The sequence below is a fragment of the Bubalus kerabau genome, chromosome 5, assembly GCF_029407905.1.
Source record: "Bubalus kerabau isolate K-KA32 ecotype Philippines breed swamp buffalo chromosome 5, PCC_UOA_SB_1v2, whole genome shotgun sequence".
NCBI lineage: Eukaryota > Metazoa > Chordata > Mammalia > Artiodactyla > Bovidae > Bubalus > Bubalus kerabau.
In genome coordinates, this window is record NC_073628.1 from 82058608 (window position 1) to 82076552 (window position 17945).

Here is a 17945-nt window from a genome sequence, read left to right on the forward strand (position 1 = left end):
CCTGTTCGATTGATCTGCAATATGGATGGACTGGAAATTAATATTAGTTACTGTATTAGTTACTGTTTTTGTGTCAGTACCATATTTTTTTTTAATTTTACATTTATTGAAGTATAGTTGATTTACAGTGTTTTGTTAATTTCTGCTATACAGCAAAGTGACTCAGTTATACAAATCTGTACATTCCTTTTTATATTCCTTGCATTATAGTTTATCCCAGAATATTGAATATAGCCCCCTGTGCTGTACAGTAGGATGCTTTTTATTCTATATATAATAGTTTGCATCTCAAACTTCCAGTCCACCTCTCTCCCACTCTCCTCCCCCTTGGTAACTACAAGTCTTCTCCATGTCTGTGAGTTTGTTTCTGTTTTGCAAATAACTTCATTTGTGCCATATTTTAGTTTTCACGTACAATGATAGTTGTATTTGTCTTTCTCTTTCTGACTTGTTGTACTTAGTATGATAATTTCCAGTCCCTCGGTATTGCTGTACATGGAATTAGTTCATTCTTTATTATGGCTGAGTAGTATCCCATTCGGAGAAGGCAATGGCACCCCACTCCAGTACTCTTGCCTGGAAAATCCCATGGATGGAGGAGTCTGGTAGGCTGCAGTCCATGGGGTCACCAAGAGTCTGACACAACTGAGCAACTTCACTTTCACTTTTCACTTTCATGCATTGGAGAAGGAAATGGCAACCCATTCCAGTGTTCTTGCCTGGAGAATCCCAGGGACAGGGCAGCCTGGTGGGCTGCCATCTATGGGGTTGCACAGAGTTGGACACGACTGAAGTGACTTAGCAGCAGCAGCAGCATCCCATTTTACACATGTGCCACATCTTTGTCCATTCATCTATTGATGGACATTTAAGTTGTTTCCATATCTTGGCTATTGTTAATAGTGCTTTAGTGAACATTGGGGTGCATATATCCTTTTGAACCATGTTTTCCTCCAGATACATGCCCAGGAGTGGAGTGGCTGGGTCATATGGTAACTCTCTTTTTAGTTTTTTAATTAATTAATTAATTAATTTTAATCGGAGACTAATTACTTAACAATATTGTAGTGCTTTTTGCCATACATTGACATGAATTAGCCATGGGTATACATGTGTTCCCCATCCTGAATCCCCCTCCCATCTCACTCCTATCCCATCCCTTAGGGTCATCCCAGTGCACTGGCCCTGAGCACTCTGTCTCATGCATCGAACCTGGAAACCTCCATACATTTCTTAATGTATTTAAATGACTGAAAAAACTCACAGCTAACAGCTAAGAAAATTATTCTTGGCTTAAATTATTTAGTTAGAATTTACTTCCATGCAAAATTTACTTTATTTTGAGACTTTCTGTATCTTGTTAAATTTCCCTCAGTAATCAGAAGAGACTCTCTGTCTTGCATATTTCAAAACCCATTTCCTTTTGTTCTATTCTGTTCTATCTGAGGCATTCTGGTAGTACATAAATGTGGCCTTAGTACTTAGTGAATGGTGAAATGAGTTCAGTGTCTTAGGCTTCCAGTTCTGTTGACTTCCCTGAGTTCTTTCTGATGATTTATTCTTGGGGAGATGATCTTAAAACTTATTATATTTAGTATAGAATTTAAGGTCAATTAGAATTGTATGTATATAAACACATCAATGTAAGAAGGAAAAAACTGTCATAGAGAGGAAGTTAGACATATGGACTGCCCTGAGAAAGATAGCTAGCATAGTGAAGGCTCTGAAAATTATATTATACACAAGAAACACTTGAAGGTAATGAGAGTATTAAATTAATAAGCCTAGTGGAAAGTTGGGAACTATATATATACATACATATATATATATATATATATATAGTTTATAGTATCAGTAGTAATAGCTGTGAAATAATTTTTTATATTTTAAAAATAATATGAATGTATTTTTTCAGCTCATCACTTCATAGTTTTGTTCAGAAAAATATATGGAGACATTCAGACCCAATGATTTGACACCAGTAAGTAAAGACAGGAACAAGGATAAAGGAAACTCAAAACCAAGGTAAAATAAGATATAATGAAATTAAAATCTCAAACATACCTAGCTAGTGATAAGCCATTCTGACAATGGAAAATATAACATATCACATGAGAATTGAATGAGGGTTTGTGGCGTGTAGAAAACCTTGGTTTCTTAGGAAGTCCTTTCTGACAAGATAGGCAAATTAACACTGATTCCTTCTCCCAGACCAACTTTGGATATGCCAAAAAGTGTGAAAGAGGTTGATGGGTATGAGAAACTAATCCAACAACTGCAAAATCCCAGGAAGGCAGTAGGTGGTTTGGTTATAGATATGGACTGTGGATAGAAAACGACAGCTCAGAACAGAAGAGGGCAGCAGAGAGCAGATGAAGAAAAGAGTGTATCAGCATACATTCAGAAAAAAATAATGGAAAAGAAATCTTGAAAATATTTCTGAGTTTTATTTAAACATGATGGGTTGGAACCCTTGCTTTTATGGCTCTCCTTCCTAAAATCCTGTTAAAATGATAGTAAGGAATAAGGGAATTCGAGATGAGATACAAGCAAGTGGGAGTACCAGTGAAATTTTGAAAGCTTGAAAATACATGGATAAGTTATTAATTTAGCAGAGTGGAAATTATAAACCTAAGGTGTCAGTTGGTGTAGCCCAGAAACAGGCTGATTCATCCTCCCCCATCTCCTCCCTTCCATCACTATTCCCTCCAGTCCCACAAACTCAGGAATTAAGGATATTATGTACCTCTGAAAGTGCAGAGCAGCTGAGACTGCAATCATTAAGTTGAAAGTTTGTATGAGAAGTATCTCCTTCTTCACCTCTCACAGCCAAAAGATTATTTCTTTCTTTATTCTCAGAAGAAATCTGAGAATAGCTGAGAGTAGATTAATGTATTCAAATCAAAGAGATCTTTAGTTTTCTTCTTTTGTTTGACTTTGAGAAAGCTCACAGCTAAAAGCTAGAGATTACTCTCTGGGAAACTGACCAGCCAAAAGGAAAGATGTGTAGATAATGTCAGTAGGAAATACCTAACAAAATTCCCAGATTGCCCGAAAGTCAAATCTACCAGTTGAAAAACACCAGTGCATGAAGAGTTGTTTCATTGTTATTTTAGTGGTGACTCATATACATCCAGCAAACTGTGATCATTTGAGGATTATTTATAGCATGATAGAAACCGAAACAAATCAAATAAGCTTGGAGGAAATACATAATACAGGGAGAAGAAAACTTCAACAACCACCACCACAAAACTATCATTAAATGATTGGGCAGTAACAGAAGAAACAGTTCACATTTAGAGAATTTAAAAAATGGAGCATTTGCATAACAAATAGTTTTGAAAATTTAATTGTGTAATAGCAGAAGTGAAGCTTAAGAGAACAGTTGAAAGGTAAAGTTGAAGAAATTTTCCTAAAACAAAAAGAAAAAACAGAGATAAAATATAGAGAAACAACAAGAAAAGGGATCCATAGACAACAAAATAAGATGGTAGAAATAAATCCCCAAAATATCTGTAATCACAGTAAATGCAAATGGACTAAACTTTTTTTTTTAAATGTCAAATTGAATTTAAAAAAATGCACGATGTGGAAGCATCCTAAACTGCAAAAAGATAACAACAGATAAAAAATTAAAAAAATAAAAGTTATACCTTCTATTTCAGGGTATATGGAACAAGTTGTAATATTGTGCCATTTAAGACCATAAACCTTGTTTAAAAAAATTATCAATATACATTACATACTCTTTAATTACATTAGAACTCAGTTATAAGAGTTTAACTAGAAACCATTTGGAAATGAAACATAATATCTGAAAAAACAAATACTTTTCTAAATAATTAGTTGGTGAAAGAAGGACCTCTAAAGGAAATTAGGAAAAAAGGAGGAGGGTTCAGGATGGGGAACACCTGTATACCTGTGGCAGATTTATTTTGATATATGGCAAAACCAATACAATATTGTAAAGTTAAATAAAATAAAATAAAAAAGAACTGAATATAGTAATAGAAGGAAGAAAAGAAGAATGGAAGGGAGCTTAAACTACTGCATTAGTAACTATGTCACACATATAAAAATTGTGTGTTTAGGGAGAAACTTATAGTCATAAAACTGTGTATTAATAGACAAAAAGGGCTAAAAAATTAATGAGTTAACATTCTACTTTAAGTAGTTAAGGGTAAGAATGTAGAACAGAATAAATCCTAAGGCAGAAGGAAGAAGATAAAGATTATCAGAAATTAACATAATAGATATCAAAGATAATCAAAGAAAAACCAGCAAAAGCACCAGTTGTCAATAAAATTGACAATCATTTGATAAGATCAACCAGGAGAAAGAAAGGGAAGTCACAAATAGACAGGGTTGTGACCCTGCACAACCTCAGGAAGCACCATTCACGTTGTGTTCTCTCCTGAAACACAGATGTGCTGCCTCCTGAAACCCAGATCTAGGGAGAGTAGGGTGCGTGACGCACCATGGAGTAGTGTCATACAGTGGCTTTGTAACTAATACTAGATCAGAAAAGGGAGCTAAGTACAGATCTGAATTAAAAGGATAAGAGTAAATTAACTGTTTTGTGGCAATAAGTTGAAAGCTTACACAAAATATAAACATTTTAAGAAAAATGTAAATATATAAAATAGTCTCAATAAATAATAGAAAGATGAGCTTTCTTTTTACCACTTAAATTTTTGAATTAGTGGTAGTGAATCACCACCACTCCCATTCCTCTTTCTCCTACCACCACAGACCACACACATCAGGTCCAGAGAAACTGACAGTTGTTGAGTTTCTAGAAGAGTGAATCCTATTGTATATAACTTATTCTACAGAACAGAAAAAGAGAAAGTAGTCTCTAACTCAGTTTTTGAGGGCAGTTTGTATAATCCTACAAAAAGTTTCATGCATGACCCCAGAAGCAAAAAAATCCTAAATATTAACCTACCAATTAAAGCAGTGTATATTAATGGATGATACATCAAGATCAAATTGTGTAGTTTATTTCCGAAATGCAAGTTTCAATGTTAGAAAATCTGTCAATACCAATTAAAAGATGAAAGAGAAAGATTTGATGAAATTTAATATCTGTTAATGATAAAAACTCTTAGGAAACCACTTGATTAAGGGCATTTACCAAAAACCAAGAGCAATAACATTTTGAGTGATCAAGTGTTAAAAGCATTCCTTTAAATTCAGAGGAGTGACAGGAATGCTTGCTTTGTTGCCATTTCTATTCAACATTCTATTATAGGTCCTAAGGAAGGAAAAGAAAAAAGACAAAGAAAGAAAGCTGTAAGGTTTGAAAGATCAGAAACTGCAATTATTCGTAGATTGTCTACAAATAAAGTACAAAATAATTTACAAAATTTTATAATAAATAAGTGAATTTATTAGCAAGGCTGCTAGATTAAAATCAGTGTTTATAAGTGTATTGCTTTTCTATGGTCCAGCAATAGATCGAAAATGTAATTAAACCATAACTATCATTCATAATAATAATGAAAAGTAAGGTACCTAAAAAATTATTTTAAAAATAATGTGTTTGCGTGAGAAGATACTCAGCATCACTAAGTATTAGAGACATGCAGATGTATCACCTCACACCAGTCAGAATGGCCATCATCAAAAAATCTACAAACAATAAATGCTGGAGAGGGTGTGGAGAAAAGGGAACCCTCTTCCTCTGTTGCTGGGAATGTAAATTGATATAGCCACTATGGAGAACAGTATGGAGGCTCCTTAAAAAGCTAGAAATAGAACTACCACATGACCCAACAATCCCACTACTGGAGATTTACCCTGAGGAAACCATAATTCAAAAAGACACATGTACCTCAGTGTTCATTGCAGCATTATTTACAATCAGTTCAGTTCAGTTCAGTCGCTCAGTTGTGTCCGACTCTTTGTGACCCCATGAATCGCAGCACGCCAGGCCTCCCTGTCCATCACTAACTCCTGGAGTTCACTCAGACTCACATCCATCGAGTCAGTGATAGCTAGGACATAAAAGCAATCTAAATGCCCATCAACAGATGAATGGATAAAGAAGATTTGGTACATATATATAGTGGGATATCGGTCATAAAAAGAAATGAAATGGGTCATTTGTTGATGTGGATGGACCTAGAGTCTTTCATATGAAGTGAAATAAGTCAGAAGGAGAAAAACAAATATATATTAACACATATATATGGAATCTACAAAAATGGTACAGATGTACCTGTCTGCAGGGCAAGAGTAGAGACACAGATGTAGAGAATGGACCTGTGGACATGGGAGGAAGGGACAAATTGGGAGAGTAGTATTGGCATGTATACACTACACGTGTAAAACAGATAGCTAGTGAGAAGCTGCTGTATAGCATAGAAAGCTCAGCTTGGGGCTCTGTGACGACCTAGAGGGGTAGGATTGCGGGGTGGGAAGGAGACTCAAGAGGGAGGGATGTGTGTGTGTTCTAAGTCGCTTCAGTCGTGTCTGACTCTGTGTGACCCCTAGGACTGTAGCCTACAAGGCTCCTCTGTCCATGGTATTCTCTAGGCATGAATACTAGAGTGGGTTGCCATGCCCTCCTCCAGGGGAATCTTCCCAGGGATCTCACCCGCATTTCTTAAGTCTCTTGCATTAGCAGGATGTAGCTCATTTACTTTGTTACACAGCAGAAACTGACACAACGTTGTAAAACTCTAATAAAAAATTAGACGACGTAAAACTCTAATAAAAAAACATTGTAAATACTCTAATAAAAAATATATTTGACCTTTATGAGTAAAATTACAAAATGTAATTGAGTGAAACAGAATGTATATAGAAAATCAAAGGGCCAAGAATATGTAAGCACTTTCTTTGGAAAAAGACAATTTGGGAAAATTTGGGAAAAAGACTATTTAAAGCTATCAAAACTATAGTAAATAAAGTAGTGTGATATAGAAATGAGGATAAAAAAAATAAAGAACCAGGAATGAATAATTGTACACACATTTTGATTGATGGCAGACTTGCTGGTACAGATCAGTGAGGGAGAGGATGGCGTGTTCAGTAATGCTGTTGTAATGGTCACGGGCTTCCCTGGTGACTCAGATGGTGAAGCATCTGCCTGCAACGCAGGAGACCTGGGTTCGATCACATATCCTTATCAGGAGGGTACAGAAATTGCATTTGTCCTCATCCCACAAATCAGTTATAAGACTTGTGAAAGGCAAAACCGTAAGGCTGTTAGGAAAATTTATGAGAATTTTGTTATCACTGTGGAGTAAGGAAAGATTTCTTAATTAAGACAAATCATACACAGATAAATTAGATTATTTTAAAGTTAAGAACTTCTGTTTGTCAAGAGTTCAAAGATAAGTCCAAAGTGGAATTTTTATACATATAAATGTATATATTTATACATTTTTTTATATACCACCCAAAATGTGAAAATAACTCCTCGGTATTGCTAAGAAAATGGTAAACAATTCAGGAAGAAAAAAAAAAGAACAAAGGATATGGAAAAGTTATGGGGATAGTCATTATAATGACAAGGCAACTGTTCAAGGTGTTTATAAACCGAATCAGTTCAGTTCAGTTCAGTCACTCAGTCGTGTCTGACTCTTTGCGACCCCATGGACTGCAGCACGCCAGGCCTCCCTGTCCATCACCAACTCCTGGAGTTTACTCAAAACTCATGTCCATTGAGTCAGTGATGCCATCCAACCATCTCATCCTCTGTCATCCCCTTCTCCTCCTGCCCTCAATCTTTCCCAGCATCAGGGTCTTTTCCTGTGAGTCAGTTCTTCGTATCAGGTGAACAAAGTATTGGAGTTTCAGTTTCAACATCAGTCCTTTCAATGAATATTCAGGACTGATTTCCTTTAGGATGGACTGGTTGGATCTCCTTGCTGTCCAAACTGAATGGCACTCAAAAAGTCCTCAAAGAAAAAAGAGTTAGGAATACCTAATAAAGTTATCCATCCATAAACAGGTTCAAAGAAATGCTTTATTTGTCTTTGAAGAGAAGTATTACCTTATTATTCAAGTGATCAAGTATTTTTGTTTAATATACCTAACAAGGGTATCTTTTCTACTTAGAAGTATATGTTTGAATTTTCTCTGCTTTGCAAAAATATAGTGTGTAGCTGTAGGTATTGTAGGCAGTCATTTTGGATTCTGTTCTTATGAATACATTTTCCCAACATTTACAAAGTAAACAGCTAAAGCAATGTGAAAAGATTTTGGCTTTAATCCTGATGTGGGTTGTTGGTGATGGTTGCTGTAGTTTTTTTTTTTTTATAAAGGAGGGTAATTATGTAAGGATTGAATTTCAGAACTGTTCTGACCTCACCCTGCCACCAACTTCATTGGGTAACATTTCTTTTTTTCTTGTTGCTTTTTAATTATTGTCATCCATCATTGTACTTATCTTTAATAATAAAGTATAACATTTCAGATAAATATTTACGTGTGTCATATCAGAGGCACAGGAAATGGGTAACATTTCTTTATCATTTAAAATAAAATTAGATGAGGATTCTTAAGTCCCTTTCAGCTTTAAAATTTCAGTAATATCAGTTAGACCTATTTAGTATTTAACCAGACTCTCCATGTTTCAGATCTGCTTTCCAAAGTGCCTATCAAAAATTGTTCGACAGGATAGATATTTTATTGCACTATAAAGTACAGAAGAAAGATTTAAAATTTAAGTTATAGAGAATATTAACTATAGTATCTTATTTTCTTTGTCATGTTAGAGTTTTAAAACATGAAGAAGAAAACTATTATCAAGATGTTCTACCGTCAGGAAATCGACCAGCAGGAAAGGAGACACTGAAACATAAAACATTTGGAACAATCTCTGTACCCTTGAAGTCAGAGAAAGCAGAAGAAATTTATCAAGATTACACTCCAGGCATGTTGACTTTTATTTGCTTTTGTGGAGATAGAAAGAAGTTTTCATAGTATTAAATTATATAAATATATATAAAATATATTGAAATGGCACAAGGTTTGGTACTTTACTAATTTCATTAATCATAGAAATTAAAAGAAAAACAGAGCTTACCTTTTAAAGGGAACACTAAACATAATAATAAAAATAGCAACAATAATACCACTGTTACCACCAAGAATATCTGGCATTTCTATAGCAATTTACATTGCTTTGTCATGCATATCATCTTATTTTGTATGTGTGTGAGATAACCCTAAAAGGAGGGGGTCAGCATTTCCTTAAATCCCTAGTGCCTTCTAGCTTTGTTGTGACCCCTCTTTGTTTCTCTTGTCAACCAGCGTCTTGATTGTTCCCTCCACATACCTCCATTTTTTTGTTTGTTTGTTTGTTTACCTTCCTTCTTCCAATCCCAAATTCTACCATTTCCAAAATTTATGTTTTTTTTTTAAAACCACAGCTTTCTTTTCTGTACAGCTTTGGTCTCCATTCTTCACTTCTTCCTGGATCAGTCACTCTGTGACCAGTAACTTCAACTCCATTTTCCCATTTCTTTCCTCTGTACCTGAATTGGCAAAATGTAAACTCTAATCAACAGTTAGAAGCAACAGTTAGAACCCTGTACAGAACAACTGATTGGTTCAAGTTTGAAAAAGGAGTACGACAGGGCTGTCTGTTGTCACCCTGTTTGTTTAACCTATAAGCTGAGCACATCATGAGAAATGCTGGGCTGGATGAGTTACAAACTGGAATAGGCGGGAGAAACAGTAACAACCTCAGATATGCGGATGATACCACTCTAATGGCTGAAAGGGAAGAGGAACCTCAAGAGCCTCTTAATGAGGGTGAAGGAAGAGAGCAAAAAAGTTGGCATAAACGAAATATTAAAAAAAACTAAGATCATGGCAACCAGCCCCATTACTTCATGGCAAATAGAAGGGGAAAATGTGGAAGTAGTGACACATTTGCTCTTCTTGGGCTCTAAAATCACTGGGGATGGTGACCGCAGCCATGAAATCAGAAGACAGTTGCTTCTTGTCAGGAAAGCTATGACAAACCTATACAGTGTGTTGAAAAGCAGAGATAGTACTCTACCAACAAAGGTCCGTATAGTCAAGACTACGGTCCTCTCAGTGGTCACGTACGGTTGTGAAAGTTGGACTGTAAAGAAGGCAGAACACCAAAGATTGATGCCTTTGAACTGTGCAGCTGGAGAAGATTCCCAAAAGCCCCTTGGACAGCATGGAAATCAAACCAGTCAATCTTAAGGGAAATCAACCCTGAATACTTGTTGGAAGGACTGATGCTGAAGCTGAAGCTCCAGTATTTTGGTCATCTGATGTGAATAGCCCACTCATTGGAAAAGTCCCTGATGCTGGGAAGGATTGAGGGCAGAAGGAGAAGAGGGCATCAGAGGATGATATGGCTGGATGGCATCACTGATGCTGTGGACATGAACATGGGCAAACTTTGGGCGATGGTGAGGGGAAGGGAGGCCTGGCATGCTGCAGTCCATGGGGTTGCAAAGAGTAGGACACAGCTGGGTGATTGAACAACAAAAGCAAACTCCACAATGTAAATGTCAATTTTCCTTGGTTACCAACTTGGTAAGCCTATTTTGCAAAGCACTTACATACTCACATTGATTGGTTCTTTTTCCAATTTCATGGTCCCCAGTATCAGTGGGGCACTCAGTTCTGCCTTTTGTTATTTTATGTCTCTTTTTAGCTCTCCTTTCTATTACATACAACATCTGTTTAAGCTGTTGCAATTTAACCATTAGTCTGAATTACTTGATTATGCCTCTACTTTATAAAAAATAAAAATTGAAGATAGAGGTAACCAAATGGAAACTTGTCTGACTCGCAGCTCCCCAGTCTCACCTGCAGTATTTGTCTCAAGGAATAATTGTGCCTTCTCTCCTTTAAGGTTATTCCTACCACCTCTGTTTGGAGCTTCTTTTCTGCCATGTCCTCAGGAACTTGGGGTCCATCTATTATCTTTTCTCTCATCTTCCTTTCTATTGGCTTTTTTCTGTCAGCACATAAATATGCTACAAGCTTAAGGCTTACCTGTGTTAAACAAAAATGTCCGTCTCGTCCAAGCTATGGTTTTCCCACTGGCGTGTACTGATGAGAGCTGGACCATAAAGAAGGCTGAGTGCCGAAGAATTGATGCTTTCGAAATGTGGTGCTGGAAAAGGCTCTTTAGGGTCCCTTGGACTGCAAGGAGATCAAACCAGTCAGTCTAAAGGAAATCTACCTTGAATATTCATTGGAAGGACTGATGCTGAGGCTGAAGCTCCAGTACTTTTTCCACCTGCTGCGAAGAGCTAGGTCATTGGAAAAGACCCTGATACTGGGAAAGATTGAAGGCAGGAGGAGAAAGAGATGACAGAGGATGAGATGGTTGGATGGCATCACTGCCTCAATGGACATGAGTCTGCGAAAACTCCAGAAGATAGTGAAAGACAGAAAAACCTGATGTGCTGCAGTCCATGGGGTCACAGAGTCAGACATGACTTAGCAACTAACCAACACAAGGAATAAATTTACCCAAGAAGATGAAATACCTGTACACTGAAAACTGTAGGACACTGATTATAGAAACTGGAGAAGATACAAATTAATGGAAAGATAATCTCAGGTTGTGGATTAGAAGAATTAATATTGTTAAAATGTCCATACTACCTGAAGCAATTTACAGATTTAATGCAAACCCTATCAAAATTCCAATGACATTTTTCACAGAAATAGAAAAAACAATCCTACAATTTGTATGGAGCCACATAGTAGACCTCAAATAGCTAAAGCAATCTTGAGAGTGAAGAATGAAGCAGAAATAAGATAATGCATAAATGGCCAATAATTTGACAAAATAGCCAAGAATATTCAATGTGGAAAGGACAGTCTCTTTAATAAATAGTGTTGGGGAAACTGGATAGCCAATTTTCAAAGAGTAAAACTAGACATCTGTTATTCAATACACAAAAATTAACAGAAAATGGTCTAAAGACTTGAAAATAATGTTGTTGTTGTTGCAGAACATAATATCTGAAAGCAATAAAACGCCTAGAAGGAGACCGGTGTAAAACTCTTTGACATTGGTCTTGGTGACAGTTTTCATGAATTTGACACCAAAAGCAGAGACAACAAAAGTAAAAATAAACAAGCGGGACTACATAAAACCAGTTTCTGCACACCAAAGGAAACTATCAAGAAAATGAAAGGACATTCTACCAAATGGTAGCAAATAATCATATATCTGATAACTTGCAAATCATATATCTGATAAGAGGTTAATATCCAAAATATATAAAGAGCTCATGCAACTCAATAGCAAAAAAAAAACAAGCAACCTGATTAAACTATGGGCAGAAGATGTGAATAGACATTTTTTCAAAGAAGAAATACAGATGGCCAACAGATACATGAAAAGGGGCTCAGCATCACTAATCAGAGAAATGCAAATCAAAATCACAAAGAGATAATCGTCACACCTGTCAGAATGGCTGTTATAAAAAAGACAAGAAATAAGAGTGTTTGCAAGGATGTGGAGAAAAGGGAACCCTTGTGTACTGTTTGTGGGAATGTAAATTAGTATAACCACTTTGGAAAACTTGAGGAAAACAGTTTTCCTCAAACTAAGAATAGAATTACCATATGATCCAGCAATTATACTTTTTGATGTTTATCTGAAGGATATGAAAACTCTAACTTGATATATGCACCCCCCATGTTCATTGCTGGAGAAGCAATGAACATGTTCATCCTGGAGAAGGCAATGGCACCCCACTCCAGTACTCTTGCCTGGAAAATCCCATGGGTGGAGGAGCCTAGTAGGCTGCAGTCCATGGGGTCACTAAGAGTCAGAACGACTGAGCGACTTCACTTTCACTTTCATGTTCATTGCAACATTATTTTCTGTAGTATAGACATGAAAACAACCTAAGTGTCTATTGATGGATGAATTGATCAAGAAAATGTGACACAAATACTGGGATATTAGCCATAAAAAAGGAAATCTTGTCGTTTAGGGCAACATAGATGGACTTTACAGCATTATGTTAAGTGAGATAAGTCACACAGAAAGACAAAAACTGTGTGGGCTCACTTATATATGGGGGGAAAAAACCCCGAACTCATGGATAGAGAGAACAGATTGATGGTTGCCAGAGGCAGAGGATGGGGGATGGGCAAAATGGGTGAAAGTGTTCAAAGGGAACAGACTTTCAGTCATAAAATAAATAATGCATAGGCATGTACAGACAGCCCCCAACTTAAGGATGGTTCTACTTAAAATTTTCTGATTTTATAATGGAAAATTGGTGCATATCCAGTCTTTGGATTTTGATCTTTTCCTGGGCTAGCAAAATGTAGTACAATATTTTATAATGCTGGGCAGCAGCAGCGAGACACAGCTCCCAGTCAACCACACAGCCATGAGGGTAAGCAACCAACACATTTATAACCATACTGTACCCATATAGCCATTCTGTTTTTCACTCTCAATACAGTATTCAATAAATTACATAAATTATTCACATTTATTTTAAAATAAGCTTTTTGTTAGATGATTTTGCCCAACTGTTGGCTAATGTAAATGTTCTTAGCACTCCAAGGTAGGCTAAGATAAGCTATGATGTTTGGTAGCTTAGGTGTGTTAAATGCATTTTCAACTTAATGATACTTTAAACTTTCTGTGGGTTTACCTGGACATTTTGCCATCATAAATGGAAGATCTGTCATTTACAACATTACTCTTATTAACAATAGTAACCATTGTTAATAAGAGTAAATTTTAAAACTTCTCATGTAAAGAAAAAAAATTGTAACTGTGTGGTGATGGATGGTAACTAGAATTACTATGGTGATTATTTTGCAATGTATACAAATACTGAGACACTATGTTATACACCTGAAACTAATGTTATTTGTCAATTATACCTCTATAAAAAGAGGAAGAGGTGGTCTAAAGTATCAAATAACACTGGTAAGTCTAGTAAAATCAGGGAAGACCATGTCCATTGACTTTATTGACCTGAAGAATATGTTCACTTGAATATTGTTTTAGTGGAGTTCCAAAGCCAGACTGGAATGGATTAAGAAGTGCATAGTAGATGAAGAAATAGAATAGAGACTATATGATGGAATGGGGAGGGAGGAGGGAGGAGGGTTCAGGATGGGGAACACATGTAAACCTGTGGCAGATTCATTTTGATATTTGGCAAATCTAATACAGTTATGTAAAGTTTAAAAATAAAATAAAATTTCAAAAAAAAAAAAAAAAAAGAATAGAGACTATATGCAACTCTTTCCATTATTTTGACTGTGAAGAAAGGCAATTAACAGATTGAGAAGCTGCTTGGATATGAAAAAGAAAAAAAAGAATGGTTAATAGTGTAGGCATGAGGGGATATGTCTAACAAAAGGTGGAAATGATTGGTTTTGGGAGGAGGAGAAACAGACATCTCCTCTATTAGTAAGGAGGGCAGAAGGAAAGCATTAGTAATAGACGTGTGTTGCTTGGCTTATTTGGCAATGACTATTTGAAGGAATTCCCATCTGACGCCTTTATGTTCCTTGGAAGAGTTGTCATGAGTTTAGTTGAAATTGGGAGATTGGAGCTCTCCAGGGAACATGGAGAAAGTCTGAAATAGCTGTTGAAAAGCCCAAAGAGTAAGTTAACCAGAAAAATAACTGTGCAGATGTACGCACAGAGGGCACATAGAGTTGCGTTCATCCAGCTCTGGTGTTTTGCCATATAGGAGAGACCAAAAGAAAGGGAAAGTTTAGGATATTGACAAGACTTTTGTTGAAAGATAGCCTTGGCTGGATAAGGAGAAAAGTGAAAAAAAAAATAGAAGGTTGATGGATTGTAAAAAAGTAATGTAACAGTGAACTAGAGGTACTGAGGAGGTCAAAGAATGGTGATGTTGGGAGTAATAAGCAAGCTGGAAGGATAAAGGCCAGTGATGGCAAGCTTTAGGATATAATCTTGATAGTGGTAAGTTGAAGTGGACAAACTTCAACTAAGATATGAGAGGTTGTCTAGAAATGGGGAGATAGGAGCATGATATCAGACAGGTCTTAATTCACGAACAGTAAATTTTCTAGGGGGCTTCCCATGTGGTGCAGTGGTAAAGACTCCGTCTCTAGTGCAGAAGATGTAAGAGACATGAGTTCGATCCATTGGTCAGGGAAGATCCCCTGGAGGAGGAAATGGCAACCCACTCCAGTATTCGTGCCTGAAAAGTCCCATGGACAGAGGAGCCTGGTGAGCTACAGTCCATGGTGTCACAAAGAGCAGGACACAACTGAGCACACCTCTAGAGTCTTGAGTTTTTCTAGAGTTCTTCCCTATAAAACTCTAGAAAAATCTTCTAGAATGATGACAGATTTAATATGGAGTAAGTAAGCCCTCCCTGGAGCCAGGGTTCCAGATTAATTGGGTGACCAGACAATTGGTGAATGTCAATGAAAAATGGAAGAATATGATATAACAAAAAGGCATGAGCTTCAGAGGAGTAGGATTTTTTTTTTTAAAGGGCAAGTTGTAATGATTTGGCAGTGGTGAATGAGGAGCAAGGAGGAAAACAAGCCACTTTCTAATCTTGAGGTATATGAGGTAATGGTGTATAAACAGCCACTACTTGAGGAGGTTGCATGTTAATTCAGTGTTGGAGAATAACAAAACTAGAGTAGGTTGCAATTCCCTTCTCCAGGGGATCTTCCCTACCCAGGGATTGAACCCAGGTCTCCTGTACTGCAGGTAGATTCTTTTACCATCTGAGTCACCAGGCCCTATGTTACTTTTCAGCATTTGTATCTATACATTTTTTAGGCTCAGTTGTTAAATTACAGTTAATAAAAGGATTTTGTATGTATTTCACAGGAGGATTCACATTTAAAAGATTTGTTGTAATAATAAGATCTTTAACATTTACCTTAGTAACCACTTACTATGTACTTTGAGCATATTAAATATAATAATTTGACCCTTGTAACAAACCTCTGAGGTTCTCACAGTAACAATCTTCAATTCAAAGGTGAGTAAAGTAAAGCAGACTGATGATTAGAAGGTAAATCACAGAACTGGTAGTGGTAAAGTTGCAATTTGACTCACTATGTGCTGTCGAATACTATGATGTAATAATTAGCTATATTGATTGGTATATAGAATTATGTGGTATTATTTATAGCTCATGCAGATTATTCAATTAATAATGGTTTTATTTTCAGATTACCTTCAAGCAATTAGAATTCAACAAGATGTACTTACTTCAGAACCACTGCCTGGTAAGAAGAAAGAGAAATCAAAGGAAAAGGATCAAACTCATGCTTGTCCGAAAGTTAGGAAAAAAAGACTTGCATCATATGATAGAACAGGTATGAGATACTGACCCAGCTTGTTTAGAAGATACTACACTTTAAAAAATTACTCTGTGGTTTTGTGTGCTTATGTTGGACACATTTTATTTATTTAGTTTTTAATATTTTACTTATATTTGGCTGCACTGGGTCTTCCTTGCTGCTCGCAGGCTTTCTCTAGTTGTGGCAAGCAGGAGCTCCTCTTTGTTGTGGAGTGTGGGCTTCTCATTGCAGCGGCTTTTCTTGCTGTGGAGCGTGGGCTCTAGGGATCACGGGCTTCAGTAATTATGGAGCGTGGGTTTAGTTGCTCTGCAGCATGTGGACTCTTTCCAGACCAGGAATCAAACCTGTGTCTCCTGCATTGGCAGGCTGATTTCTTAATCACTGGACCATCAGAGAAGTATAACACAGATTTTAGAAGAAACAGTTTTACTGAATTTTATGTGTTTGGTTGCTTAAAGAATTTTTAAATTTTGAATATAAATTTTAAAATTCTTTTAAAAGAATTCCTAAAATGTTTGAGAATTGTTTGAAAACCTAAAATATCACTAGATTAAAAAATTGACAGACTGTTCAATGACTACGTTTTTAATTAAAAATAGTCTCTGAAGGTTTTGATGTATAACTATCAGTTCAGTTCAGTTCAGTTCAGTCGCTCAGGCGTGTCTGACTCTTTGCAACCCGATGAATTGCAGCATGCCAGGCCTCCCTGTCCATAACCAACTCCCACAGTTCACTCAGACTCACGTCCATCGAGTCAGTGATGCCACCCAGCCATCTCATCCTCTGTCGTCCCCTTCTCCTTCTGCCTCCAATGCCTCCCAGCATCAGAGTCTTTTCCAATGAGTCAACTCTTCACATGAGGTGGCCAAAGTACTGGAGTTTCAGCTTCAGCATCATTCCTTCCAAAGAACACCTAGGATATCCTTTAGCATGGACTGGTTGGATCTCCTTGCAGTCCAAGGGACTCTCAAGAGTCTTCTCCAACACCACAGTTCAAAAGCATCAATTCTTCGGTGCTCAGCTTTCTTCACAGTCCAACTCTCACATCCATACGTGACCACTGGAAAAACCATAGCCTTGACTAGACGAACCTTTGTCGGCAAAGTAATGTCTCTGCTTTTTAACATGCTATCTAGGTTGGTCATAACTTTCCTTCCAAGGAGTAAGCATCTTTTAACTTCATGGCTGCAATCACCATCTGCAATGATTTTGGAGCCCAGAAAAATAAAGTCTGACACTGTTTCCACTGTTTCCAATCTATTTGCCATGAAGTGATGGGACTGGATGCCATGATCTTCATTTTCTGAATGTTGAGCTTAGAGCCAACTTTTTCACTCTCCTCTTTCACTTTCACCAAGGGGCTTTTTAGTTCGTCTTCACTTTCTGCCATAAGGGTGGTGTCATCTGCATATCTGAGGTTATTGATATTTCTCCTGGGAATCTTGATTCCAGCTTGTGCTTCATCCAGCCCAACGTTTCTCATGATGTACTCTGCATATAAGTTAAATAAGCAGGGTGACAATATACAGCCTTGACGTACTCCTTTTCCTATTTGGAACCAGTCTGTTGTTCCATGTCCAGTTCTAACTGTTGCTTCCTGACCTGCATACAGATTTCTCAAGAGGCAGTTCATGTGTTCTGGT

The 17945-nt window shown here is 36.9% G+C and overlaps 1 protein-coding gene across 1 annotated transcript in view; it reads left to right on the plus strand.

Moving 5' to 3' along the window:
- The window catches only part of DNAH14 (dynein axonemal heavy chain 14), a 440851-nt gene that overhangs the window by 58278 nt on the left and 364628 nt on the right, over positions 1-17945 (plus strand). Inside the window, exons 4-5 of the mRNA XM_055583763.1 lie at positions 8733-8894; positions 16190-16317. Of these exons, the coding sequence (XP_055439738.1) occupies positions 8733-8894; positions 16190-16317 (290 nt within the window). The remainder of the gene's footprint in view (positions 1-8732; positions 8895-16189; positions 16318-17945) is intronic.